Below are 27963 nucleotides of genomic sequence, written 5' to 3'. Positions count from 1 at the left end.
GACAGTAAGTTCACTCAGGTAAGACTGGCTCTTATTGCCAACGCTGGTGGATAAGAGGTGGGAATTTTTTTTATATATAAGATTTAGTTGAGGCATATATAACTTAATGGCATCTGAAGTAACTTATCCTTCCTCTGAACTCTTACATCTGTTTTACATATGCTGGCTGTGTGATCTTGGACAGACTTCTCAGCCCTTCTGGTCTCAGTTTCCTCATTATAAAATGAGAATTGTAATAGTACCTAGTCATAAAACTGACCAAGTTGTTAAAGTGGTTATTTTATAGAAAGCATACAGGACAATGCCTGGCATCAGAAAAATACTGAAAAAGGACTGTTCCTACCAGTATAGCAAGACATCGTTAGAGAGAAATTATGTTTTCATCAATATAAGTCAATATTTGATTGCAATTTACCTCATAGACAGTATACCCAACAGAACCTTTTATTTCATTCTCTTTTTTGGTACTGTTTATTTCTTCTTTCTTTCTTTTTTTTAATTGAAACTTACCTATTTTATTTTATTTATTTATTTATTTTTTCTGAAAGCTTTTTTTTTTTTTTAAATAAATTTGTTTATTTTAGTTGGGGGCTAATTACTTTACAATATTGTAGTAGTTTTTGCCATTTCATTTTTATTGAGGTAATAATTGACATACAGCACCATGGCAGCTCACTCCAGTGTTCCTGCCTGGAGAATCCCAGGGACAGAGGAGCCCAGCGAGCTGCAGTCCAGGGTCACAAAGAGTGGGACACAACCAAAGCGACTTGAAAGAAGGAAAGTGAAGGTCGCTCAGTCGTGTCAGACTCTTGGCTACCCCATGCTATGGAATTCTCCAGGCCAGTACACTGGAGGGGGTAGCCTGTCCCTTCTCCAGGGGATCTTCCCAACCCAGGGATAGAATCCACGTCTCCAGCATCGCAGGCGGATTCTTTACCAGCTGAGCCACCAGGGAAGCCCAACATGTACTATATATGCAGTGTATAGCTTAATGATTTTAATGACTTTACATTATGAAATGATTATCCCAATCAGTTTAGGGAACAGTCAGACCCTCAGATGGACACAAAATGAAAAAATAAAATTTTTTCTTGTAACTATTAACAACATTCATTTATCTGTAACACACGGAAATGTTGTCCTTGACATATTTATCAGGCCAAACATAGTCTTAATTTGCCCTTATGGTTTATACCTTTGTGTTTTCAGCTCGGAAGTCCAAGAAGTTGGGGAAGTTAAAAGGGATTCAGGAGGAACAGGCCCAGCAGCCTCCACCCCCGCCCCCGCCCCCGCCCCCGCAGAGCCCGGAGGAAGGCACTACATACATCGCTCCTGCGCAGGAGCCCTCGGTCAACTCGGCGCTCGTTCCGCAGCTCTCCACCATCTCCCGAGCGCTCACACCTTCCCCTTCGATGATCCTTGAAACCATCGAGCCCGAGATTGTATATGCAGGCTACGACGGCTCCAAACCAGATACGGCCGAAAACCTGCTCTCCACCCTAAACCGCTTAGCCGGCAAGCAGATGATCCAGGTTGTGAAGTGGGCGAAGGTACTTCCAGGTAAGGATGGGCTCTCCTTTCTGGGTCTGCATCCTGAACCAGGCACCTGAGGGCCACAGAGTGCGCCATATGCAGCAGTGCGATTGAGTTAGCATTCGTCTCAATCCTGAGACCCAGTGTTTTTTTTTTTTTTTTTAACTTGATGTCAAATTAAGTGTGTAGAAAAAGTCTGTTGAGTGTGCTCATCTCTCTTGAGAAGTTAAAGTAGTCTAGTGTTAATATAATGTATGTGTTTCTTATGTTGAGGATTGAAATGGAACGTTTCATCCTAGTAATATTAATAAGGTAAAACACATTCCAGTTGTCAAAGCCCAAAATAAGCCCATTATTAGCAGCTCATAACAAGAGCTAATCTAAGCCTAAACCAGGTTAAATAAGACATACACACTACTGTATATAAAAGAGTTATATATACTATATATGGGCTTTTCAGGTGGTAAAGAATCCTGCCTGCTAGTGCAGGAGATGTAAGAGACCTGGTTTCAATCCCTAAATCGGGAAGATTCCCTGGAGAAGGGCATGGCAACCCACTCTAGTATTCTTGCCTGGAGAATCCCATGGATGGAGGAGCCTAATGGACTATGGTCCACAGGGTCACAAAGAGTCAGACATGAATGAAGCGACTGAGCATGCACGCACATACTATATATATATCTATATATAAAATATATATAGCACAGGGAACTCTACTCAGTACTCTGGAATGACCTCTATGGGAAAAGAATCTGAAAAAGAGTGGATAAATGTGTATATCCTGATTATATAGTTATATAATTATATATCCTGTATATAAGCTGATTCACTTTGCTATACACCTGAAACTAACACAATATTGTAAATCAATTATACTCCAATAAATATTAATTTTTAGAAAAGACCTGTCAGGTAAGCTTTAGGGGACTCTGCATTTTGCTGAAAATATCATCTTACCTCCATCACCCTTTAAATTGTCCTTGAAATTCCTAATTTAGTCATTTTTTATGCTGTAGAATTTTGTTAATAAGGTCCCCGTTAATCTGTGGAAACATCGCTTAGAATTGCAATCACAGTGTCCCAGTTCATTAATCCAAAGACATTTCTTAGATGACCTGTGGTCAACCAGCAGGCATAAAACAAAAGATAATCAGAAGCCCTAATTCTTTGAAGGGAGGCTTCCCCAGGTGAATGGGCAAGGCTTGCCCAGGTGAATATATGAACAGACGAATACCTTGGTGCCCCTTGGAGTACAGAGGGTGGAAAAAGAAATGAATGGAGGGCTTGAGGCCCAGGAAGGGAGACTGTAGGGGAGGGAGGACCAGCACCAAGGATGCTGGAGGACATGCGTGCTCAGTCATTCAGTTGTGTCTGACTCTCAGACCCCCATAGACTGTAGCCCGCCAGGCTCTTCTGTGTTTGGGATTCTCCAGGCAAGAATACTGGAGAGGGTTGCCATTTCCTCCTCCAGGGCATCTTCCTGACCCTGGGATTGAACCTGAGTCTCCTGCATTGCAGGCACATTCTTTACCATGGAGCTATTGAGAAAGCCCTGCCAAGGATGCTTATTCTGCCTCAAAAGTCTTTTATTCCCAACTAGGGGAAGCAAGGAATAAGACTTTTTAAATCTCTGCAAACTCATAAAAATTAACCAGGAAACCAGGCTTCCCTGGTGGCTCAGACAGTAAAGAGTCTTCCTGCAATGTGGGAGACCTGGGTTTGATCCCTGAGTTGGGAAGATCCCCTGGAGAAGGAAATGGCAACCCACTCTGGTATTCTTTGCTGGAGAATTCCATGGACAAAGGAGCCTGGTGGGCTACAGGCCATGGGGTCACAGAGTCAGACTCGACTGAGTGACTAACTTTTACTTCACTTCATGAAAACTAAAATCTTCCACCACTATGGCAGATATGCAGTAGTAGACAGTCATTAAATTATCTTTGGTTTTGAAGATATCAGTTGTGAATAGGCTGAAGCAAGTGGCACAGGTTAACACAAATTCTTTCAGTCTCACTAAGGGTGGTAGACCACCATCCACAGTGAAACTTCCAGGATATCTTAGTTTTCTTTGCCCTGGCAGTTTATGCTTCATGAGGATTTAAGGTGAATTTAACATAAAATGTCAAACAAGGCCAGGTCCATGATAGGTACTGTGGAAGTAACTGTGCGATTGATTTGAGTCGATGAGAGAAAGGGGGCAATGAGAGTGGACTTGAGAAGCTGCTTCCTGGGATGTACTTAAATGCTAAGTGTTTTCTGTGGTAAATTGTTCTGTTCTTCAGGATTTAAAAACCTGCCTCTTGAGGACCAAATAACCCTCATCCAGTATTCTTGGATGTGTCTGTCGTCATTTGCCTTGAGCTGGAGATCGTACAAACATACAAACAGCCAGTATCTCTATTTTGCACCAGACCTAGTCTTTAATGAGTAAGTACCTATTCATTAGCCTTCATAAAATAAACTGAACAGTTATTCATTATGCTTTTGTATGATTTCTAAACAGACGTACCTTTATGAAAGAATACACTGATATGTGTGTGTGCTTTTTTTGGTGGTGCTGGGTCTTCATTACTGCACACAGGCTTCCTCTAGTTGTGGTGAGCAGTGCATGGACTTTCTCTAGTTGCAGTGCATGGACTTCTCCTTGCACCGGCTCCTCTGAATATAGAGCATAGGTTCTAGGGCATGTGAGCTTCAGCAGTTGTAACACATGGGCCCCCTGGTTGCAACTCACAGGCTCTGGAAGGCAGGCTTCAGTAGTTGTGGCATATGGGCTTTAGTTCCTCCATGGCATATGGAATCTTCCCAGACCAGGAATCGAACCCATATCGCCCGCATTGGCAGGAGGACTCCTATCCACTGTAGAGAAGTCCCACCAATATTTTTTAAGAGTTAAAATGCCATCAGGACTTTCCTGATGGGCCAGTGGTTAAGACTCCACATTTCTTTGCAGCAGGTATGGGTTTGATTGCTAATTGGGAAACTAAGATCCCACATGCCACGCAGCAAGGCCAAAAAAATTTAAAAATTAAAAAAAAAAAGCAAATAGAAAAAGCTATCATTTGAGAACTTAAAAATTACTTTTTATAAAATTATAATGCACATGTCTGAGTATGTGTAAGAAATTGTCCCAAAGAAAGATAATCCAATTGGCTCCCAAAACTTGATTGGTACAAAGCCACAATTAATAGCAAAGTGTCTCTTTTGCTGTCTGCTCCAGTTGGGAAGACTGTCTAATTTCTAGGAAGTGTGAGCGTATAGAGTGCCAGTTTTTGAGCATGTTCATAGAATGATTCTTTTGTTAACAGTATACAGCTGCTCAGTGTGTTTTCATGACAATCATAATTACCCTTCTTTGCAATCATAAGAGAAGCCAAAATGTTATTCTGTAGTGAAACATTTTTAGTTTTATGATGCATTTTAAAAAGATTGAAAGAACTGTAATAGACTTTTCTTTGGCCATGAATTCCTCCCTATGTTAAGTTTAACATTTTAATATTGTTTGCATTCTACATTAGCACATTCCGTTTATGTTTATATCTAGCCATGCTTCTTTGTAATTGTCGGGTCAAGAAATACTTAAAATAAAAAGGAACATTTGAATGATGATAGTAACCACAGCCATATTCTAACAGATGGCTGTCTCTAGAGATATGAAAATAGGGGTTTTTCAGTAGGGAAGGAAGCAGATGAGAATTAGATTGGTGAGGTAAGAGAGAGAAGGGACATGAAAGATTCAAAGTGGACATGTAGTGCCTAAGTACCTAAATTGTACTGGTGGTAGTTTTCCTGAGAAAATGACTTCACCCAAATATAGTGGACCAGAGAGGCAGTTTTAGTTCAAGATAAATTAGGAGCATCAGTTGTTGCTTCCTGGGGTGACCATTCTTTTGGCAATCAGAACAAATAATTCTGCGAGTACATAAATTTTCACCAAAAGCATGAAGTGAGGCCAAACAACTGACATGCACATTTTAATTTGTTTGTTTTCCTCAATAATCAGCTGATATTATTAAATAGCAAGCTTGTTTTTCAATGTGGTCTATAAACCAAAAGGAAAACATTGTGGGATTCCCCGAGGGTCCACTGGTTAGGCCACTGTACTTCCACTGCTGGGAGCCCGGGTTTGATCCCTGGCTGGGGAACTGAGGTCCTGTAAGCTGCTCAGTGTGGCCAAGAAAAAAAAAAGAAAACGTATTAAGGAGGGTCTTTGCTTTAAGAGGACCTGTGGGTAAATTAGAATCTCTTAGTTCCATCCAGATGTCTCCTTTAGGTTTTAACAGAAGATTCAAATAATCCATTTAATCTTATTCAGTGAATCTGTTGATTCTTTATTGTAAAATGTGTATAATATAAAATGTTCCTGTTTAACCATTCATGGTACAACAGTAGCATTAATTGCATTGACTTCGTTGTACTCCCATCACCATCCATCTCCAGTACTTTTTTCATCATCCCAAACAGAAACTCTAGACCAATTGAACAATAACTCAGCATCCTCCTTTCCCCCAAAGCCCTGATAACTTGCCTATTCTAGATATTTCATATAAATGGAACGATGTAATATGTGTCCTTTTTTGGGGGTCTGGCTTATTTCACTTAGCATAAAGTTTTCAAGGTTCATCCTTACTGTAGCAGGTATCAGAGTTTCATTTCATGGCTGGATAATACTCCATTGTATGTGTGTAGACCTTATCTCATTATTTGCAGATTCTGTATTTGTGCATTGGTCTTCTGGCACATTTGTAAACCCAAAGTCAATATTTGCCGCACAGAGAGGCAGTAAATTTGAGGGACCTGACGTGTACATTTCAGCTGAGACTAGGCCTTCTTGTTTCAGTTCTCATATGGTAAACAAGTATCTTTTACATGGTCTATTTAGTACCATTTTTTGCATTGTTGTGCTTTTTTCTGATGATTTCACTGTTTAAAATGACCCATGAGTAGAATGCTGTAGTGCTATCTGGTGTTCCTAAGTGCAAGAAGGCTGTGATGTGCCGTAGGGAAAAAATACAGATGTTCGATAAGCTTCTATCAGGCATGAGTAACGGTACTGTTGGCTGTGAGCTCAGTATTAATGAATCAACAATATATGTTAATACGGTGTCTTTAAACAGAAATACACATAAAACAAGATTAGGTGTAGATCAGCTGATGAAAATGTTATGAGCAGTAGCTCCCAGGAACCTCACCGTATGTCCCCTTGAAGGAGACATAGCTCAGTATTAGCTATTTTTGTGTCTACTGTAACTTTATAGAACATAATTACCATATTTGTTTGTTTTGTTTTTACCAAATAGAATTGGCCACATTTTATCCATTCCCAGACACTGATAAAATTAATGTCATTGAAGGTTCTTAGAAGTAGATAAGAAACCAAAAACAAAAGAAAAAGTCATATAAGCTCTGTGCATTGATTTGTTCTAGAAAATATTAATAGAAATAAAATGGAAATAACCAAAAAATTCCCTTCTAACATTGTAAGTAGTTAAATAATATGACATTGTATAAGTACTAGAATGAACATTTTGTTCCCTATTCTTAAAACCTCTGACCTCAACCACAGCCTAGACTTACTAAGTTTTCTCTCAAGTAGAAAGAGTAGGGCAGGAAAAAAAAAAAAAAACTTTGCATTTTTCAAAGCAGGGAGGAAAACCTACTCCCAGGAAACATTTGGAAATGACATAAAGCCTTTTGGTCAAATCCTATCAACAAATAGAGTTGTTGTGGTAACTCAACCACAAGGTGCTATCATAGACCCTGTATATTTTAGGGAAATTAATAAGTTGCAGAGTATGGGGTAGAGCTGAAGTTTGTATATGCATACTTCATTCTGTACTTATTGAGGAGATATTTACTAACTCTCATCAATTTTCTAAGCAGTGATTTTCAAATTGTGAAATATATTAATATACCCTGTCTCATGGAGTATGTAGTCTAATGGAACAGACAGACATTATCAAAAAATTCTATTAAAAATTCCAACATATGGAGGCTAAACAACACGCTTCTGAATAACCAACAAATCACAGAAGAAATCAAAAAAGAAATCAAATTATGCATAGAAACGAATGAAAATGAAAACACAACAACCCAAAACCTATGGGACACTGTAAAAGCAATACTAAGGGGAAGGTTCATAGCAATACAGGCGTACCTCAAGAAACAAGAAAAAAATCAAATAAATCAACTAACTCTACACCTAAAGCAACTAGAGAAGGAAGAAATGAAAAACCCCAGGGTCAGTAGAAGGAAAGAAATCTTAAAAATTAGGGCAGAAATAAATGCAAAAGAAACAAAAGAGACCATAGCAAAAATCAACAAAACTAAAAGCTGCTTTTTCGAGAAAATAAACAAAACTGACAAGCCATTAGCCAGACTCATCAAGAAACAAAGGGAGAAGAATCAGATCAACAAAATTAGAAATGAAAATGGAGAGATCACAACAGACTCCACAGAAATACAAAGGATCATAAGAGACTACTACCAACAGCTATATGCCAATAAAATGGACAACTTGGAAGAAATGGACAAATTCTTAGAAAAGTATAACTTTCCAAAACTGAACCAGGAAGAAATAGAAGATCTTAACAGACCCATCACAAGCACGGAAATCGAAACTGTCATCAGAAATCTTCCAGCAAACAAAAGCCCAGGACCAGACGGCTTCACAGCGGAATTCTACCTTAAATTTAGAGAAGAGCTAACACCTATCCTACTCAAACTCTTCCAGAAAATTGCAGAAGATGGTAAACTTCCAAACTCATTCTATGAGGCCACCATCACCCTAATTCCAAAACCAGACAAAGATGTCACAAAAAAGGAAAACTACAGGCCAATATCACTGATGAACATAGATGCAAAAATCCTTAATAAAATTCTAGCAAACAGAATCCAACATCATATTAGAAAGATCATACATCATGACCAAGTGGGCTTTATCCCAGGAATGCAAGGTTTTTTTAACATCTGCAAATCAATCAATGTAATACACCACATTAACAAATTGAAAGATAAAAACCATATGGTTATCTCAATAGATGCAGAAAAAATTCTAAAATCATAGTTGTGATAAGTACTGAAAGAAGAGTACTTTGAGAACAGGTAATGAGAGGTATTGGTCTAGACAGGGAAGGATTCCCTGGGATTGATGAAGCTAGTGTCATCCAGGGGCAGGAAGTACAGGAGGAAGAAAGTTGATTTAAGCTGAGGGACCAGCACTGAATGAAGGGCAGCATCACAATGGACCTCGATAGAAATGCAAAGATGCCCAACGGCAGAATCAGCATGAGTTGTGGGTGGTTGGATTCTGATAGGAATTGGAGAGGAGAAAGAGGAAGTAGATGTGTAAGATGACTTTCAAGCCTCAGCCATAAGTACCAGGGGAGACATGGCACCACTCACTGGGTTAAAGAGCTGGATTGGAGGACCAGGGTTTGGGAGGGAAGAGCACGAGGCCAGTGTTAAGATTGAATTGCTTTTGACTTATTGTCTAAGAGGAGATGTCAAATGGGTGGTTAACTGGACAGATCAGAAGCCCAAAGAGAGGTCGTGCTGGAGAGAGAAATTTTCAAATACATCTTAGAGGTGGAGATTAAAAGAAGAAAGACAGGAGAGTGTTATCTCACAGACTCCAGGAAAAGAGAGAACTTTGGAAAAGGAGCTGTGGTGACTAGTGTTAAATGCTGTCACAGTCCCAGTGAAGTGGGGGCTGGAAGGCTTGAACATGCTTCTCCCAGGCCTGCCGACAACTTACTATTCATGTTTTCTGAACGTGTCCCTGTGTTCTCCCCAGTCAGTGCCCGTGCCTCATACCTTTCACCAAAGAGAGGGAAACAAGCTGCCTTTTTGTGCCAGGGAGTAATGCATGCCATTCGGCTGAGGATAGAATGCGCTGATGGGACCCACCCTTGCTCTCCCACTCACCCTCAGCTGTCTTGGACCCCCTCTCACCCGCATTGGCAGCTCTTTGTAGGTGTCTGTATCCCTCGCATGTTGGATAGCACCTCCTCCTTGAAATCATGGACTCTGTCTTAATCATTTGTTAATTTCCAGCCCTTGGCATTGTGTCCAAGGCATAGCAGGTTCTCCATAAATATTTGTGGAATAAATGAATTAATACACCAAACAATCTATTCATCAAGAGAGATTTTTAATTATCATTGCTGTTTATGACCAAAAAGTGTGATACAGAAATACATTGTTTTCACCAACAGAGGTGTAGCTATATTTAAAATGGAGAAGAAAACTTGAATAGTTGATTATGTGTTTGCCTTCAACTGTGAAATGGATCTGAAAGGTCCCAAAGATCTTATCCTTCAGCAGTTATTGGAGATGAAGGAATGATGGGAAGTAGGGAATAATAAGGAGAACATTATTTTTAAGTTTTTATTAAACATTGGGGTGAAGATATGAGTTAGTACTTTAAATTAGAATACTAGAATTTTTATTATAAACTCAAAACTTTCAAATATGTATTAAATGATTCATTATTCAATTTTGCCTTGAAACAGCTTATCAAATATGCTTCCAAATCACTGCAAGTATTCAAATTTCTTATCAATTTCAATACACATATTAAAACTCCCATTTAAGCCTGTAATGAAATTTCTTCAAATTTTTTTAATTTCTGAAATGAAGGTTCAGTGTTTTGTTCTCTTTTAAGTCCAGCCAATAAGACGGACAGGTCATAGTGGAGAGTTCTAACAAAATGTGGTCCTCTGGAGAAGGGAATGGCAAACCACTTCAATATTCTTGCCTTGAGAACCCCATGAACAGTATGAAAAGGCAGAAAGATAGGACACTGAAAGATGAACTCCCCAGGTCAGTAGGTGCCTAATATGCTACTGGAGATCTGTGGAGACATAACTCCAGAAAGAATGAAGGGATGGAGCCAAAGCAAAAACAACACCCAGTTGTGGATATGACTGGTGATGGAAGAAAGGTCCGATGCTGTAAAGAGCAATACTGCATAGGAACCTGGAATGTTAGGTCCATGAATCAAGGCAAATTGGAAGTGGTCAAACAGGAGATGGCAAGAGTGAACGTCAACATTTTAGGAATCAGCGAACTAAAATGGACTGGAATGGGTGAATTTTACTCAGATGACCATTATATCTACTATTGTGGGCAGGAATCCCTTAGAAGAAATGCAGTAGCCATCATAGTCAAAAAAGAGTCCAAAATGCAGTACTTGGATGCAATCTCAAAAATGACAGAATGATCTCTGTTCATTTCTAAGGCAAGCCATTCAGTATCAGAGTAATCCAAGTCTATGCCCCAACCAGTAATGCTGAAGAAGCTGAAGTTGAACAGTTCTGTGAAGACTTACAAGACCTTTTAGAACTAACACCCAAAAAAGATGTCCTTTACATTATAGGGGACTGGAATGCTTAAGTAGGAAGTCAAGAAACACCTGGAATAACAGGCAAATTTGGCCTTGGAGTACAGAATGAAGCAGGACAAAGGCTAATAGAGTTTGCCAAGAGAACTCACTGGTCATAGCAAACACCCTCTTCCAGCAACACAAGAGAAGACTCTACACATGGACATCACCAGATGGTCGACACCAAAATCAGATTGATTATATTATTTGCAGCCAAATTGGAGAAGCTCTATAGAGTCAGCAGAAAGAAGACTTGGAGCTGACTGTGGCTAAGATCATGAACTCTTATCGCCAAATTCAGACTTAAATTGAAGAAAGTGGGGAAAACCATTAGACCATTCAGGTATGACCTAAATAAAATCCCTTATGACTATACAGTGGAAATAGATTAGATTAGTGGAAATAGAATAGAAATAGATTTAAGGGACTAGATCTGATAGACTGCCTGATGAACTATGGACAGAGATTCATGACATTGTACAGGAAACAGGGATCAAGACCATCCCCATGGAAAAGAAACGCAAAAAAGCAAAATGGCTGTCTGTGAAGGCCTTACAAATAGCTGTGAAGAGAAGAGAAGTGAAAACCAATGGAGAAAAGGAAAGATATTCCCATTTGAATGCAGAGTTCCAAAGAATAGCAAGGAGACATAAGAAAGCCTTCCTCAGTGATCAGTGCAAAGAAATAGAGGAAAACAACAGAATGGGAAAGACTAGAGATCTCCTCAACAAAATTAGAGATACCAAGGGAACATTTCATGCAAAGATGGGCTCAGTAAAGGACAGAAATGGTATGGACCTAACAGAAGCAGAAGACATTAAGAAGAAGTGGCAAGAATACACAGAAGAACTGTACAAAAAAGATCTTCACAACCCAGGTAATCTTGATGGTGTGATCACTCACCTAGAGCCAGACATCCTGGAATGTGAAGTCAAGTGGGCCTTAGAAAGCATCACTACGAACAAAGCTAGTGGATGTGATGGAATTCCAGTTGAGCTATTTCAAATCCTGAAAGATGATGCTGTGAAAGTGCTGCACTCAACATGCCAGCAAATTTGGAAAACTCAGCAGTGGCCACAGGACTGGAAAAGGTCAGTTTTCATTCCAATCCCAAAGAAAGGCAGTGCCAAAGAATGCTCAAACTACCACACAATTGCACTCATCTCACACACTATCAAAGTAATGCTCAAAATTTTCCAAGCCAGGCTTCAACAATAAGTGAACCGTGAACGTCCAGATGTTCAAGCTGGTTTTAGAAAAGGCAGAGGAACCAGAGATCAAATTGCCAACATCCGATGGATCGTCAAAAAAGCAAGGAAGTCCCAGAAAAATATCTACTTCTGCTTTATTGACTATGCCAAAGCCTTTGACTATGCAGATCACAAAAAACTGTGGAAATTTCTTCAAGAGATGGGAATGCCAGACCACCTTACCTGCCTCTTGAGAAACCCGTATGCAGGTCAGGAAGCAACAGTTAGAACTGGACATGGAACAACAGACTGGTTCCAAATAGGAAAAGGAGTACGTCAAGGCTGTATATTGTCACCCTGCTTATTTAACTTATATGCAGAGTACATTATGAGAAATGCTGGGCTGGAAGAAGCACAAGCTGGAATCAAGATTGCCGAGAGAAATATCAATAACCTCAGATATGCAGATGACACCACCCTTATGGCAGAAAGTGAAGAAGAACTGAAGAGTCTCCTGATGAAAGTGAAAGAGGAAAGTCAAAAGTTGGCTTAAAACTCAACATTCAGAAAACTAAGATCATGGCATCCAGTCCCATCACTTCATGGCAAATAGATGGGGAAACAGTTGATGTGGCAGACTTTATTTTTGGGGGCTCCAAAATCACTGCAGATGGTGACTTCAGCCATGAAATTAAAAGGCTCTTACTCTTTGGACGGGAAGTTATGACCAACCTAGACAGCATATTAAAAAGCAGAGACATTACTTTGCCAACAAAGGTCCATCTAGTCGAGGCTATGGTTTTTCCAGTGGTCATGTATGGATATGAGAGTTGGACTATAAAGAAAGCACTGAAGAATTGATGCTTTTGAACTGTGGTGTTGGAGAAGACTCTTGAGAGTCCCTTGGCCTGCAAGGAGATCCAACCAGTCCATCCTAAAGGAGATCAGTCCTGAGTTGTCATTGAAAGGACTGATGTTGAAGCTGAAACTCCAATACTTGGGCCACCTGATGCGAAGAGCTGACTCATTTGAAAAGACCCTGATGTTGGAAAAGATTGAAGATGGGAGGAGAAGGGGACAACAGAGGATGAGATGGGTGGATGGCATCACCAACTCCATGGACATGAGTTTGAGTAAGCTCCGGGAGTTGGTGATGGACAAGGAGGCCTGGCGTGCTGCAGTCCACGAGCTTGCAGAAAATCGGACACATCTGAGCAACTGAACTGAATATTTTATAATTAAAAGTATATATGTATTTATTTTATTAGAGGTATGGTTGATTTACAGTGTTGTGTTAATTTCTGCTGTACTGCAGTGACTTAGTTATACAAATATATTGATATATTTCTTTCATATTATTTCCCATTGTAGTTTATCATAGAATATTCAATATGATTCCTATGTTATACAGTATGAGGCTGTTTCTCCATCCTATATATACTAGTTTGCATCTGCTGGTCCCAAGCTCCCAATCCATCCCTCCTCACTCACTCTCCCCCTTGACAATCACAAGTCCGTTCTCTATGTCTGTTGAGTCTTTTTCTGTTTCATAGGTAGGTTATTTGTGCTGTGTGTAATCAATACTAGATTCCACATATACATATATGGTAGGGTATTTGTCTTTTTCTGTCCAAGTTAGTTCACCTAGTAATGATAATTTCTAGGTACATCCATGTTGCTCTAAGTGGAATTGTTTCCTTCTTTTTAACGGTTGAGTAATAGAGAATGAAAAGTGTATTTAAAAGCATGTTTGTATTATTTCAAGTCGGAGCCCGATTTTTTTAAAAAAATGTATTTTGGATGATTTTTCACTGCCTTTGTAGCTCTGAGCCTTTGATTGTTCGGGTTCAGAGACTGTTGGTAAGAGAGAGCTTAAGTCTTCGTGCCCGTTTCTGAGTCTCGGGTGAGAGCTGAGTGTGACTACACGGGGGCCCTTGTTTGACCAGCTTGTGAGCTCAGCCCACCCCGCCCTCTGGGTCAGTGCTGCCTGTCTGATGGCAGTGCCAGTAGAAAAGTGCAGGACTCAGTTATCCACCACTTCAGACCATGGGGGGCTGCCTGCCCTTGGTTTGTCCCCACTGAGGGCCGCCATAATCTGGCTGACTTTAGTGAGGGGCTCTCCCCAGGCCGCTCTGCCCAAGGAAGCATCCCTTTAAGATCCCTCTGCATCTAAAGTCCTAAAGCTCCAGGAGGCTCGGCTCAGAGGGGCTGCATCTTGCGGACAGGTCCCTGTTGTTCAGGCTGGAATCGGTGTCCCCACGGGAGCCCGGAGGGTTGGAGTGAGACTGAGACATACCTCACCCTTGCCTCCCGAGGGACTGATCGATATCTCTGAGCCACAGGAGGTGACTTCGGTGCCTGGGCCTTGATCCAGCCAGACTGGGGCTGGTGACTGACAGGGGCAGGGCGTGGGGTGCACCCCCAGCACTAGCTCCCTCCTCTCCCCCTCTGTCCCCAGCCTCTCTTTCCCTCCCCTATTCCCTTGCTCCTGCTTTCGGATCTGATTTCTTACCTCCCTCTGTTCCACTGAACTATGGAGTTTCTGTAGTTTCTAGCTTCTGACCACCTCTTTTTCTCCCTCCCCTCCCTACCTTCTCATCTCTTCCCTCCTCACTTCCCCACCTCTTCCTGCTTCCTCCTCTTTCCTTCCTTCCTCTCTTTCTCACTTTTTTCACTGTCTCTCTCTCTCTCTCACACACACACACACACACACACACACACACACACACACACACACACTCTACCCCTCTTTTCCTGCACTTAAAAATCAGCAGCCTTCTGAGATTTCCATTGTTTCGTTTTTCACTTCTGGGTCAATCTAGGGGAATAAACTGTATAAGAAAAAAGTCCTCCTTCTGTCTCCATTAGACCCTTCCATGCCCCAGACCCTGGACCAGAAGCTGGAGGGCCAACGTCCTCCTTAGAATGATCTGAGCACTTGGCTTGCCAAGCAGGACTCAGAGCCCCCACTTAGAGAGTACAGAAGCTGCTCGTCTCATCACACATCCCACCACCACGTGCCCTTCTGCCCTGCTCACCCAGGCCCAGCCTCTGTAGATGGTTGAGTGTGAGACACCTGAACAAAGAAAAACAATTTCGCTAACAGTGATTATTCCTTGTCTGCAAGGGACAGAAACATTGCAAAATGGAACTAGCTTTCTTTTGCAGAGAAGTAGGCATAAAGGTTTGGCATAGCTATTCTTCCAAGGAGCAAGAGTCTTTTAATTTCATGGCTGCAGTCACCATCTGCATTTACTTTGGAGCCCAAGAAATTGAAATCTGACACTGTTTCCACATTTTCCCTGTCTATTTGCCATGAAGAAACAGGAGTCTTGAAAGTCCTTTGGACAGCAAGGAGATCAAACAAATCAATCTTAAAGGAAATCAACCCTGAATATTCATTGGAAGGACAAATGCTGAAGCTCAGCTACTTTGGCCACCTGATGTGAAGAGCTGACTCCTTGGAAGAGACCCTGATGCTGGGAAAAATTGAGGGCAAGAGGAGGAGGGGGTGACAGAGAATGAGACTGTTGGATGGCATCACTGACTCAATGGACATGAGTTTGAGGAAACTCAGGGAGATAATGAAGGACAGAGAAGCCTGGCGTGCTGCAGTTCATGGGGTCGCAAAGAGTCGGACACAACTTAGTGATTAAACAACAATAACAAGGCATAAAGGACATCTTGCCATTGGAAGGGGGACAGGCAGAGGGAGCTGCAAGGAGGGTGTCATGGGGTCTTGTTTTAAGCAACAAACAAGAAATCGTTAAGTTAGGGGACTTCTCTGGGTGTCCAGTGGTTAAGACTCTGCCCTTCCACTCCAGGGGCCACAGTCATCCCTGGTCTGGGAACTAAGATCCCACAGGAAGCTTGGTGTGGCAAAAAAAAAAAAAATGCTGGAGGAGGTCTAACATACTTTTCTGTCTTTGACATATTTAAATACTGTTCTTCCCCCTCCTACATGTGTATAGGATTCGTGTAATATAGTTAATAAGGTTTATTTAATAATTGAACTTTATACCCAACAAATAAAAGATACTCATTTTAAAAAATACTCAGTTATATGTGAGGGGAGAGGAAATGTAGGTAAAGTTCCAAAACAGAAGGGACTGTATTCTTTTTTAAAAAACCGTATTTCTTCTTTATTTCTCCTCTTTTTAAAAAAGTATTTCTTCCCTTTTATCAACCAAGCAGGGTGATGAGAGGTAGAGTTGCAATCAAAAGTTACTTTCAAATATTTCAGCGGAGGAAGCGAAGGGAGGAAGGTTCTTGATGGAATGGGTAATCTGCTCACATCAAGAAAAGTTCATCACAGGGAATTATATGCAATATCCTGTAATGGATAACAGTATGAAACCACAATGGAAAAGAATATGAAAAAGAACAGAAGGATATGTATGACTGAATCACTTCTGTATAGCAGAAAGTAGCACAACATTATAAATCAACTCTGCTTCAATAAAAAAGAAAAGTTCCTAAGAGTGTGCAAGGGACAGGGACCTCCCTTACCTGAGGAAAATGAGTGCAGTGAGGAGAGTGGTCTTTATTTTACTTTTGGAAATTTTTGTTGGGCTATAGCTGCTTTACAGTGTTCTTTCAGTTTCTGCCGTATAGCCAAGGGAATCAGCTATACATGTACATATATTCCCTCCTTTTTGAATTTCCATAAAAAAAAACAAAACACACCACATTTTCTTTTTTTCCCTTTCAGGTCAGCATAGAGCGTTGAGTAGAGGTCCCTGAGCTATACAGTAGGTTCTCATTAGTTCAGTTCAGTTCAGTTCAGTTCAGTCGCTCAGTCGTGTCCGACTCTCTGCGACCCCATGAATTGCAGCACGCCAGGCCTCTCTGTCCATCACCAACTCCCGGAGTCTACCCAAACCCATGTTCATCGAGTTGGTGATGCCATCCAACCATCTCATCCTCTGTCGTCCCCTTCTCCACCCGCCCCAAACCCTACGCAGCATTAGGGTCTTTTCCAATGAGTCAACCCTTCGCATGAGGTGGCCAAAGTATTGGAGCTTCAGCTTCAACATCAGACCTTCCAATGAACACCCAGGATTGATCTCTTTTAGGATGGATTGATTGGATCTCCTTGCAGTCCAAGGGACTCTCAAGAGTCTTCTCCAACACCACAGTTCAAAAGCATCAATTCTTTGGCGCTCAGCTTTCTTCACCATCCAACTCTCACTTCCATACATGACCACTGGAAAAACCATAGCCTTGACTAGACGGACTTTTGTTGGCAAAGTAATGTCTCTGCTTTTAAACATGCTATCTAGGTTGGCCATAACCTTCCTTCTAAGGAGCAAGCGTCTTTTAATTTCATGGCTGCAGTCACCATCAGCAGTGATTCTGGAGCCCAAAAAAGTAAAGTCTGACACTGTTTCCACTGTTTCCCCATCTATTTCCCATGGAGTGATGGGACCAGATGCCATAATCTTAGTTTTCTGAACGTTGAGCTTTAAGCCAACTTTTTCACTCTCCTCCTTCACCTTCATCAAGAGGCTCTTTAGTTCTTCTTCACTTTCTGCCATAAGGGTGGTGTCATCCGCATGTCTGAGGTTATTGATATTTCTCCCGGCAATCTTGATTCCAGCTTGTGTTTCTTCCAGCCCAGCGTTTCTCATGATGTACTCTGCGTATAAGTTAAATAAGCAGGGTGACAATATACAGCCTTGACGTACTCCTTTTCCTATTTGGAACCAGTCTGTTGTTCCATGTCCAGTTCTAACTGTTGCTTCCTGACCTGCATACAGGTTTCTCAAGAGACAGGTCAGATGGTCTGGTACTCCCGTCTCTTTCAGAATTTTCCACAGTTTATTGTGATCCACACAGTCAAAGGCTTTGGCATAGTCAATAAAGCAGAAATAGATGTTTTTCTGGAACTCTCTTGCTTTTTCGATGATCCATCGGATATTGGCAATTTGATCTCTGGTTCCTCTGCCTTTTCTAAAACCAGCTTGAACATCTGGAAGTTCACGGTTCACGTATTGCTGAAGCCTGGCTTGGAGAATTTTGAGCATTACTTTACTAGCATGTGAGATGAGTGCAATTGTGTGGTAGTTTGAGCATTCTTTGGCATTGCCTTTCTTTGGGATTGGAATGAAAACTGACCTCTTCCAGTCCTGTGGCCACTGCTGAGTTTTTCAAATTTGCTGGCATATCGAGTGCAGCACTTTCACAGCATCACCTTTGAGGATTTGAAGTAGCTCAACTGGAATTCCATCACCTCCACTAGCTTTGTTCGTAGTGATGCTTTCTAAGGCCCACTTGACTTCACGTTCCAGGATGTCTGGCTCTAGGTGAGTGATCACACCATCGTGCTTATCTCGGTCGTGAAGATCTTTTTTGTACAGTTCTTCTGTGTATTCTTGCCACCTCTTCTTAATATCTTCTGCTTCTGTTAGGTCCATACCATTTCTGTCCTTTATCGAGCCTATCTTTGCATGAAATATTCCTTTGGTATCTCTAATTTTCTTGAAGAGGTCTCTAGTCTTTCCCAATCTGTTGTTTTCCTCTATTTGTTTGCACTGATCGCTGAGGAAGGCTTTCTTATCTCTCCTTGCTATTCTTTGGAACTCTGCATTCAGATGGGAATGATGGGATGGAGCCAAAGCAAAAACGATACCCAACTGTGGATGTGACTGGTGATAGACGCAAAGTCCAATGCTGTAAAGAGCAATATTGCATAGGAACCTGGAATGTTAGGTCCATGAATCAAGGCAAATTGGAAGTGGTTAAACAGGAGATGGCAAGAGTGAACGTTGACATTCTAGGAATCAGTGAACTAAGATGGACTGGAATGGGTGAATTTAACTCAGATGATCATTATATCTACTACTGTGGGCAAGAATCCCTTAGAAGAAATGGAGTAGCCATCATGGTCAACAAAAGAGTCCAAAATGCAGTACTTGGATGCAATCTCAAAAATGATAGAATGATCTCCGTTCGTTTCCAAGGCAAACCATTCAATATCACGGTAATCCAAGTCTATGCCCAGACCAGTAACGCCGAAGAAGCTGAAGTTGAACGATTCTATGAAGACCTACAAGACCTTCTGGAACTAACATACAAAAAAGATGTCCTTTTCATTATAGGGGACTGGAATGCAAAAGTAGGAAGTCAAGAAACACCTGGCGTAACAGGCAAGTTTGGCCTTGGAGTACAGAATGAAGCAGGGCAAAGGCTAATAGAGTTTTGCCACGAGAACGCACTGGTAATAGCAAACACCCTATTCCAACAACACAAGAGAAGACTCTACACGTGGGCATCACCAGATGGTCAACACCGAAATCAGACTGATTATATTTTTTGCAGCCAAAGATGGAGAAGCTCTATACAGTCAGCAAAAACAAGACCGGGAGCAGACTGTGGCTCAGATCATGAACTGCTTATTGCCAAATTCAGACTTAAATTGAAGAAAGTAGGGAAAACCACTAGACCATTAAGGTATGACCTAGATCAAATCCCTTATGAGTATACAGTGGAAGTGACAAATAGATTTAAGGGACTAGACCTGATAGACAGAGTGCCTGATGAACTATGGACAGAGGTTCGTGACACTGTACAGGAGACAGGGATCAAGAAAATCCCCATGGAAAAGAAATGCAAAAAAGCAAAATGGCTGTCTGAGGAGGCTTTACAGATAGCTGGGAAGAGAAGAGAAGCGAAAAGCAAAGGAGAAAAGAAAAGATATTCCCATCTCATTAGTTACCTGTTTTATATATTTTATCAATAATGCATATATGTCAATCCCAGTCTCCTAATTCATTCCACTCCCCCTTTCCTCCTTGGTATCCATACGTATTTTTTCTCTACACCTGTTCCTATTTCTACTTTGTAAATAAGATCGTCTACCAATTTTTTCAGGTTCTGCATAAATGTGTTAATATATGATATTTGTTTCTCTCTCTGACTTCCTTCAGTCTGTATGACAGTCCCCAGGTCCATCCATGTCTCTACAAAAATGACCCAACTTTGTTCCTTTGTACAGCTAAGTAATATTTCATTGTATAAATATACCACACCTTCTTCATCCACTCCTCAGCTAGAACGGCAGGTAGGCATTCTAATTCACTTCTTGTCCTGTCCCGTCTTGTCTTATCCCTACCTCTCATTTTGGACCACTCTGAGGAGGAGGAGATGAGTGATACTCACTCAGTGCATCCGTTCCACAAACACTTCCTGAGCAACTTGAAGGCACCAAGCACTGTCCTAGACCCTGGGAATTAAACAGTGGGCAAACCCTGGGGCTCCCTTATGAGTGCCAGGTGGGTGGGACTGTGGGGAAAATGAAGGCAGTGTCAGGCAGAAATCCCACCCGCCATATCCCCAGGGAATATGGCTTAGACAACATACCATCATCCTCATAGAAGACCGTGAAAAAGTGGTTCTGAAAATAGGGGTGATTTGAAGGAATTCTCTCAGAGGATTTGCTAGTCCCTTTGGTTAGCCCCATCGATGACCTTTTGGTGCTTTGAAAGATCCAAGGCCATTCCTGACTCAGGCCGTTGATGCCTGCTGTTCCCTCTGCAAAGGAGGGTGGTGGCTTCTTACCTTGTCTTAGTTCAAAGTATTCCTCTTCAGGCAGCTTTTGCCTTACCCCCAGATCTAGGGTAGACACCCACCCTGCCTAAGCCCTCCCATCCTGTCCCACGTTTATTCTCTCCAGAGCAGGTCCCCTGACCCCATGATGTAGGCTCAGGGAGGGGAGGAATCTGACCTGTGTAGTTCACCATGGCCAGCACCTTGGATACTGTCTGGCATTAGTAAGTGCTTGATGAACCAACTAATTTTATTTTTTCTGTGTTTTTTTTATTGGAATGTAACTGATTTATAATGTTGTATCAGTATCAGGTGTACAGCAAAGTGAATCAGTTATACATATTCATATATCCATTCTGTTTTTTAATTCTTTTCCCCTATAGGTCATTACTGAGGATTGAGTTCAATTCCCTGTACTATACAGTATGTCCTTAGTGGTTATGGTTACCGGAGTGGGAGAAGGAGAGAGGATAAATTGGGAGGTTGGGATTGACATATGCACACTACTATATATAAAATCACAGGAATTAGTTTTTAAATACTCTTTGCAGCATCATTTCCCCACATAAACTCTGTAGCAGCCAAATGAACCTTCCTTCCACTTCCCTTCATCCTGTCTTGCCACTGCTGTGCCTTTGCTCCTGATTTCCTTTCCCCGCTGCCCCAAGCCCAAGCCAAAGGATGCTTCCTCTGATCACTTCTCTTACCATCCAACTCAAGAGTGACTTTTCCCAAAAAACTCTTTTCTTCCATCAGTTTTTTCTGTATCAGTCCTTTGGTGCTTCCTGTGTTTTACATACATACTTTTACTCCAAGTATACTGTAAACTCCTAGAATACAGGAATTATTTTTAAATTTTTCTTTAATGTCTACCCAAATGCTTTCTGTATAATCGACACATGGTGGTGATGTTTAGGTTTGTAATGAGTCTTCTTTCCAATACAAGGGTCAGAAGCAAGAATCCTGGTGTGGGTTGACCCTACAGTGCTTTTAGGGCTTAGCATGTGAATTTGGTGAAAAGGCTCTTTCAGGATTGACTTCAAGAACAGTACATGCTGTAATTTATTATTTCCTGCCTGATGTTTCTTGTAGTGTACTTGAGAAATTTCCTAAGTAGTTAATGAAGCTGAGTAATTGTCAGTATAGTATGAAATTAAAGCAAAACAAATAGACTGCAAATGGAATGAACTGTTTAAGCTATTTTTAACTATATTGAAATCACAGAGTAGTGATGATGCAAGAAATATGTCCCAGCTTTACTGTGGCTAACTAGAGGGAGGTATTTTTTCATTTTGAATAGAAGTCAAAACCAGTTTAAGATCATATGTTGTGTTTAAAAGGCTTAGTGTGGCTAATATTAGCATGTTGTCCTTTATTCCAGTTAATGTGCTCAAGGACTCTGGTCTCTTCAGCTAAAAATACTCTCCTTTTCCACACAAAATAATATCACTGGAATTAATTTCTTTATTGAAAAAATAAAAGAGAGAAGTTAGTTTTGATGCAGTGATTCTATTGCAAGATGGGGCAGATGACAAGGAATGAATTAATTAACACAATTAAGGAGGGCTCCAGACTTCCTCCCTTGACACAGGTCATAAGATACAAAGATGGCAGTTTGATGGTGCATCTCTGGATTGAAGGAAAACAATCTTGTCTTGATATATAAAGTACTTTCTGGACTTGTGTCTTTAGACACTTTTAAAACCCAAACCAAGCCACATGATTAGCCATTTTTATTGTATCACACTGAGAGATGATTTTGGTTTTAGATCCCTCACTTCCACACATAAAGTCATAAACTAATTTAATAGAATTGTTTATAGACAGCTCTGGAGAAGTTATTTAATTTGTCTTCAGTTTTGAGATTGCTACTTTTCTGAAACAAACAAGTGGAGAAGGAAGAGAAGTCAAAAAACGAGGGTCATATGTGGAGACCCTCTGCCTCCTTATTTAAAGCACAGCCGTGTATCTGGGTCACATGTAACTGCACTGCAGCAAGAATGTCGTCTCAGACAACCGACACAGTTACAGGTGTTACAAGCTTCATCTAACTGGGCCCATCTCTGTCCGTCCACTTTGAAAAAGATGCTGTCTATTCCATAGTCAGTGTAATGAGCAGTTTATAAACTCTTAATTCCCTTCCTGCTACAGGCATGGTATCCCTCTCTGTCTTGGCATCTCAGGCTGCTATGAAAAAAAACAACAAACAAACATAGATGTGGCAGTTTACACAGCAGGCATTTATTTCTCACAGTTCTAGAGGCTGAAAGTCCAAGATCAGGATGTCTGCATGGTCAGGTCTGATAAAGACCTTCCTCCTAGCCTTCTTACTGCCCTCATATAGTGCAGAGAGGAAGCTCTGGAGTCTCCACTGCTTCTTGGAAGGGCACTAATTCCATCCTGGGGGCTCCACCCACATGACCTCATGCAACCTTAATTACCTCCCCTGAGCCCCACCTACTGATACCATCACATCCGGGGTTAGAGCATCAACAACATATGAAGCGGGAGGACACAAACATTCAGTCCATAACACCACCCATTTACAAGGACACTACAGTGCAAAAGTTATTGATAATCAGGTAGTTTAGAAGGTGAATTTGAAGGATGATAAGCTGATGCTGAAAGCTGGTTAAAGGCATTGTGCTATAATATACGCCATCTCCCACACGTTATCCTATTTCATCTTTACAGCCATGACATGGGAATTTATTACCCTTCTTTCAGAGATGAGACAGAGGCTCAACGTTTCAAGCCCAGATGTCTCTCAGTCCAAATCTCAGAATTTTTCAGCTGTATCAAGGCTTATACCTTGACCATGGAACTTGATTTCTCAGGCAGGACTTTTGGCACTAATATGGGTTTCATTAGATGGTTTCAGAGACTGTGTATATTTGGAAACTTTACTGACCAATCATGTATCGTCTTTCATAAGAGTTTCTCTCTAAAATAGGTGAGACTATGCCAAAGTATAAAGAACACAAATGGGAAATAAAATATTCTTAGAAACACTGGAACTTTGATTTGGAGTGTGACTTAGTCCTCCAAATCTGTTTCCTTCCTCTCTGACATTGCAGCAGTATTTAAGAGCTCCACTGTTGAAGACCTGGGGCTCAGTCCCTGACTTTGCTAAGTCACTCAGTGTTGCCAGGTGAATGATTCACTTCATTGGACCCTCTTCTCCCATCTACAGAGTGAGGGAATTGGATCAGATCAGTGGTTCACACACTTTTTGTTCTCAGGACCCCCTTTATGCTCTTAAAATCATCAAGGACCCCAAAGACCTTTTGTTTATGTAAGTTATAGCTGTTGGTGTTCACCCATATAAGAAATTAAAACAGAAATGTTTTTAAATTTTTGATTTATCATTTTAAAATAACATTGACATATTACATAAATAACAGCATAAACATACAGCAATATATATTTTATGAAAGATAACTTTTTCCTAAAACCAAAGAAATTAGAGTGACACTGTTTTGCCTTTTTTGCAAATTCCTGCAATTTGACTTAAAGGAAGATAGTTGTACCCTCTTACCTGCTTCTTACATCCAGCCTATTGTGATAGGTTGTTTGGCCAAAGTGTAGGAAAAATATTTGACCTCACCCAGATGTGTAGTCAGAGAAGGAACTTTACAGACTCCTGGGAAAGGTCCTGGGAGTACTCCTGTGTCCTCAGACCACACTTTGAGAACCAATGCTGGAGAAGACTCTTGAAAGTCCCTTGGATAGCAAGGAGATCAAACCAGTCAAACCTAAAGGAAATCAACCCTGAATATTCCTTGGAAGAACTGAAGCTCCAATACTTTGGCCACCTGATGTGAAGAGCCAACTCATTGGGAAATACCTTGGTGCTCGGAAAGACTGAGGGCAGAAGTAGAAGGGCAACAGAGGACGAGAGGGTTGGATGGCACCATCGACTCAATGGACGTGAGTTTGAGGAGACTCAGAGATAGTGAAGGACGGGGGAGCCTGGCTTGCTGCAGTCCATGGGGTCACAAAGAGTCACACATGACTGAGTGAATGAGCAAAAGTCTCGGTGATGTTTAAAACCCAGCCCAGGCTCTGATTCTCCTTGTCTTTCAGGACACTTCATTCAAAATCTGCCTCCCCCAGAGAACCCAGGGCACTAACACTTGTGAAATATGAGCTTTAACTCTCTTGGCTCCTAGGCGATGAGCACGAAACCCCAAGGAATCATTTGTTTGTCATTAAAGAGAGATTCCATGGCCCTTCATTTTGATTTGGAGGAAGTTCAGAAGTTCACAGAATTTCTGAGTAAAAGAGGTTAGAAAATGTTAGCTATGGTCCTTGGCTGTCTTGACGAGCAGATTTCTACAAGCAGTTTAAAAAAGAAGAGAACTGTTGAGGCTACCCTTTGAATAAGCATTGAGTTCATTTCACTCCATGTCTGTGTGTAGTGTGAGTCCTGGTGCTGACATTTATGCTGTTGGTGTGGTGGCCTGGGGGTGTGATGCGGATCCCACCCCATCATGAATGATGCAGGTGTTCACAATGTCCTGAACAAAACCTGCCTGGTGACAGATGTTCAGAATCAGTAATAAGAAAGGACACATGGCTAATCTCTGCTAAATTAATCAAGTTGAACATCTTTTGTTTTTTAATTTAGACAGAATAAAAAAAGAATGAAATAATGCCACTTACAACGACATGGATGGACCGAGTGATGATCATATTAAGTGAAGTAACTCAGAGAAAGACAAAGATCATATGATATCACTTGTATCTGGAACCTATAAAAATGCTACAAATGAATTTATTTACAAAATAGCAAGAGACTCACACATAGAAAAGAAACTGATGAAGACGAGAAACAGGGAAAGGTGGCAGGAGAGGGATAAATTAGAAATTAGGGAGTAACAGATACATGCTGTTAACACAGTATTTGTGTGTGCGCACATGTGCTCACTGGGTCGTGTCTGACTCTTTGTAACCCCATGGACTGCAGCCCACCAGGCTCCTCTGTCCATGGGATTTCCCAGGCAAAAATATTAGAGTGGGTTACCATTTCCTCCTCCAGGGGATCTTTCCCACCCAGGGATCAAAATTGTGTCTCCTTTGTCTCTTGCATTGGCAGGCAGATTCTTTACCACTGAGCCACCTGAGAAATCCATGCTACAATATATAATAGATACTCAGTAAAGACCTACTGTATGGCACAGGGAACTCTACTCAATATTCTGTAGTAATCTGTATGGGAAAAGAGTCTGGGAAAGATATATGTATACATATAACTGAATCACGTTACCGTACACAAGAAAGTAATACAACATTGTAAATCCACTGTACTTTGAAAAAAAGTAACAATTTAAATATAAATAAATTTAGGCAAATGGACTTACTGGCTTTTAGAGTGACTCAAACAGAAGAAACCACCATTCCCCCAGAATTATGGCATTCTGGAAAATGTTTTCTAGGTTTGGTTAATGAGTTGAAGAGGGTCTGTAATAACGATCACTGGAGGTTTAGCTGCTTTCTTTTTCCAAAGCCAGACTCTCAAGGTAGAGGAAGGACTCTGTGGTCCAGTGGCTGCCCTCCTCCAACACCGCATCCCCATCCTAGCACACACACTGCTAAGGCCACTTCTGCAATGGTGAGCTTCTCAGCTATTTCCTTGGAAGGACAGCTGGGCTTCATCAGAGTGAAAGTCCTGCTTTATAACCCATGACAGGTTCTGGTTGCTAGAAGACTGTGGCTTTTGCCTCCAGAAGAAAATGACTCCAGAAGTTACAGTTTAATACACAAGTTTTATCATACTCGGAAAAAAACGATTTTGCTGTCACCCTTTACCCAACTAATAGTCCAGTGACATTTCTAAATTCAGCAATTCATGTTGTTCACCTTGTTGAAATTCAGTAGTTAGCAAACAAGCCAGGAAACGCTGGTCATTTATTGAAATGAAGCAGTGTCTTTAAGCATGTACCTGAAATGCCCCTGTTTGAGGCAGTAGCTCACGGTAGGTTTTCTGTCTTCTGTTGAACCACCTGTCCTCTTCATACTGTTGCATTTCCAGAAACTTACTATTAAAATCTACAGCCTACAAAAATGAGGCTTAATAATTAAAAAAAAAAAAAAATTCAAAAGCGAATATTGTTCTTTTGTATCCATTCTGCATGCAGAGCAATTCTTGTCATAACTCTTCACACAATTAACCCTGATGAAGTCTCATAAGGTTCAAGGCACACTGTTGGGTGTTAACCTGAATATAACAGTTGAATGCAGGCTCTGAGACCCAACTGCTTGGATCTGAGTCCTAGAATACAATTTTCAGTGAGGGTTGCCTTTCTTGTTTATACTTAGAATTTTATCTGGTCAAGAACTAGAGCCTGCTCCTTTGTCAAAGACATATACACTTCCTTACCAAAATCAAAAATCAAAATATTTGTGGGACTTCCCTGTCAGCCCAGTGATTAAGACTCTGCCCTTCCTCTGCAGGGGACATGTTTGATCCTTGGTCAGGGAACTGACATCCCACATGTGCCGTGGTGCAGAAAAAAAAATCAAAATATTTGGTTCACTAGGTCTTAAAATGTCCTGGAAATAATCAGGCCATTTTCTGCCCCTGGTAGAGTGGCTGCTGTCAGGAGGAACACACTGCCTGCTGTGTTCACCTCTTTGCCTGTGCCAAGTTCAGTTGGAAGCTCAGTCACGTCCGACTCTTTCTAACCCCATGGACTGCAACACGCCAGGCTTCCCTGTCCCTCACCAACTCCTGGAGCTTGCTCAAACTCATCTCCATGGAGTTGATGATGCCATCCAACCATCTCATCCTGTGTCTTCCCCTTGTCATCCTGCCTTCAATCTTTCCCAGCATCAGGGTCTCCTCCACTGAGTCAGTTAACTCGATCAGGTGGCCAAAGTATTGGAACTTTAGCATCTGTCCTTCCAATGAATATTCAGGACTGATCTCCTTTAAAATGGACTGGTTGGATCTCCTTGCAGTCCAAGGGACTCTCAAGAGTCTTCTCCAGCACCCAGTTCAAAAGCACCAATTCTTCAGCACTCAGCTTTCTTTATAGTACAACTCTCATATCCATACTCGACTACTGGAAAAAACATAGCTTTCACTGGATGGACCTTTGTCCGCAAAGTAATGTCTCTGCTTTTTAATATGCTGTCTAGGTTGGTCATGATTTTTCTTCCAAGGAGTAAGCATCTTTTAATTTCATGGCTGCAGTTACCATCTGCAGTGATTTTGGAGCCCCCCAAAATAAAGTCTTTCATTATTTCCCCATCTATTTGTCATAAAGTGATGGGACCAGATGCCATGATCTTGGTTTTTTGAAT

General features: G+C 41.2%; 1 protein-coding gene across 1 annotated transcript in view; it reads left to right on the top strand.

Moving 5' to 3' along the window:
• NR3C2 (nuclear receptor subfamily 3 group C member 2) overlaps positions 1-27963 on the top strand; it is a 418452-nt gene that overhangs the window by 325260 nt on the left and 65229 nt on the right. Inside the window, 2 exon segments of the mRNA XM_081544295.1 lie at positions 1210-1560; positions 3816-3960. Of these exon segments, the coding sequence (XP_081400421.1) occupies positions 1210-1560; positions 3816-3960 (496 nt within the window).

This window comes from Giraffa tippelskirchi, chromosome 11 (assembly GCF_054371585.1).
Source record: "Giraffa tippelskirchi isolate mGirTip1 chromosome 11, T2T-mGirTip1v1.2.pri, whole genome shotgun sequence".
Lineage (NCBI taxonomy): Eukaryota > Metazoa > Chordata > Mammalia > Artiodactyla > Giraffidae > Giraffa > Giraffa tippelskirchi.
The sequence above is the reverse complement of the archived record's forward strand: the minus strand, read 5'-3'. Positions and strand labels throughout refer to the sequence as shown.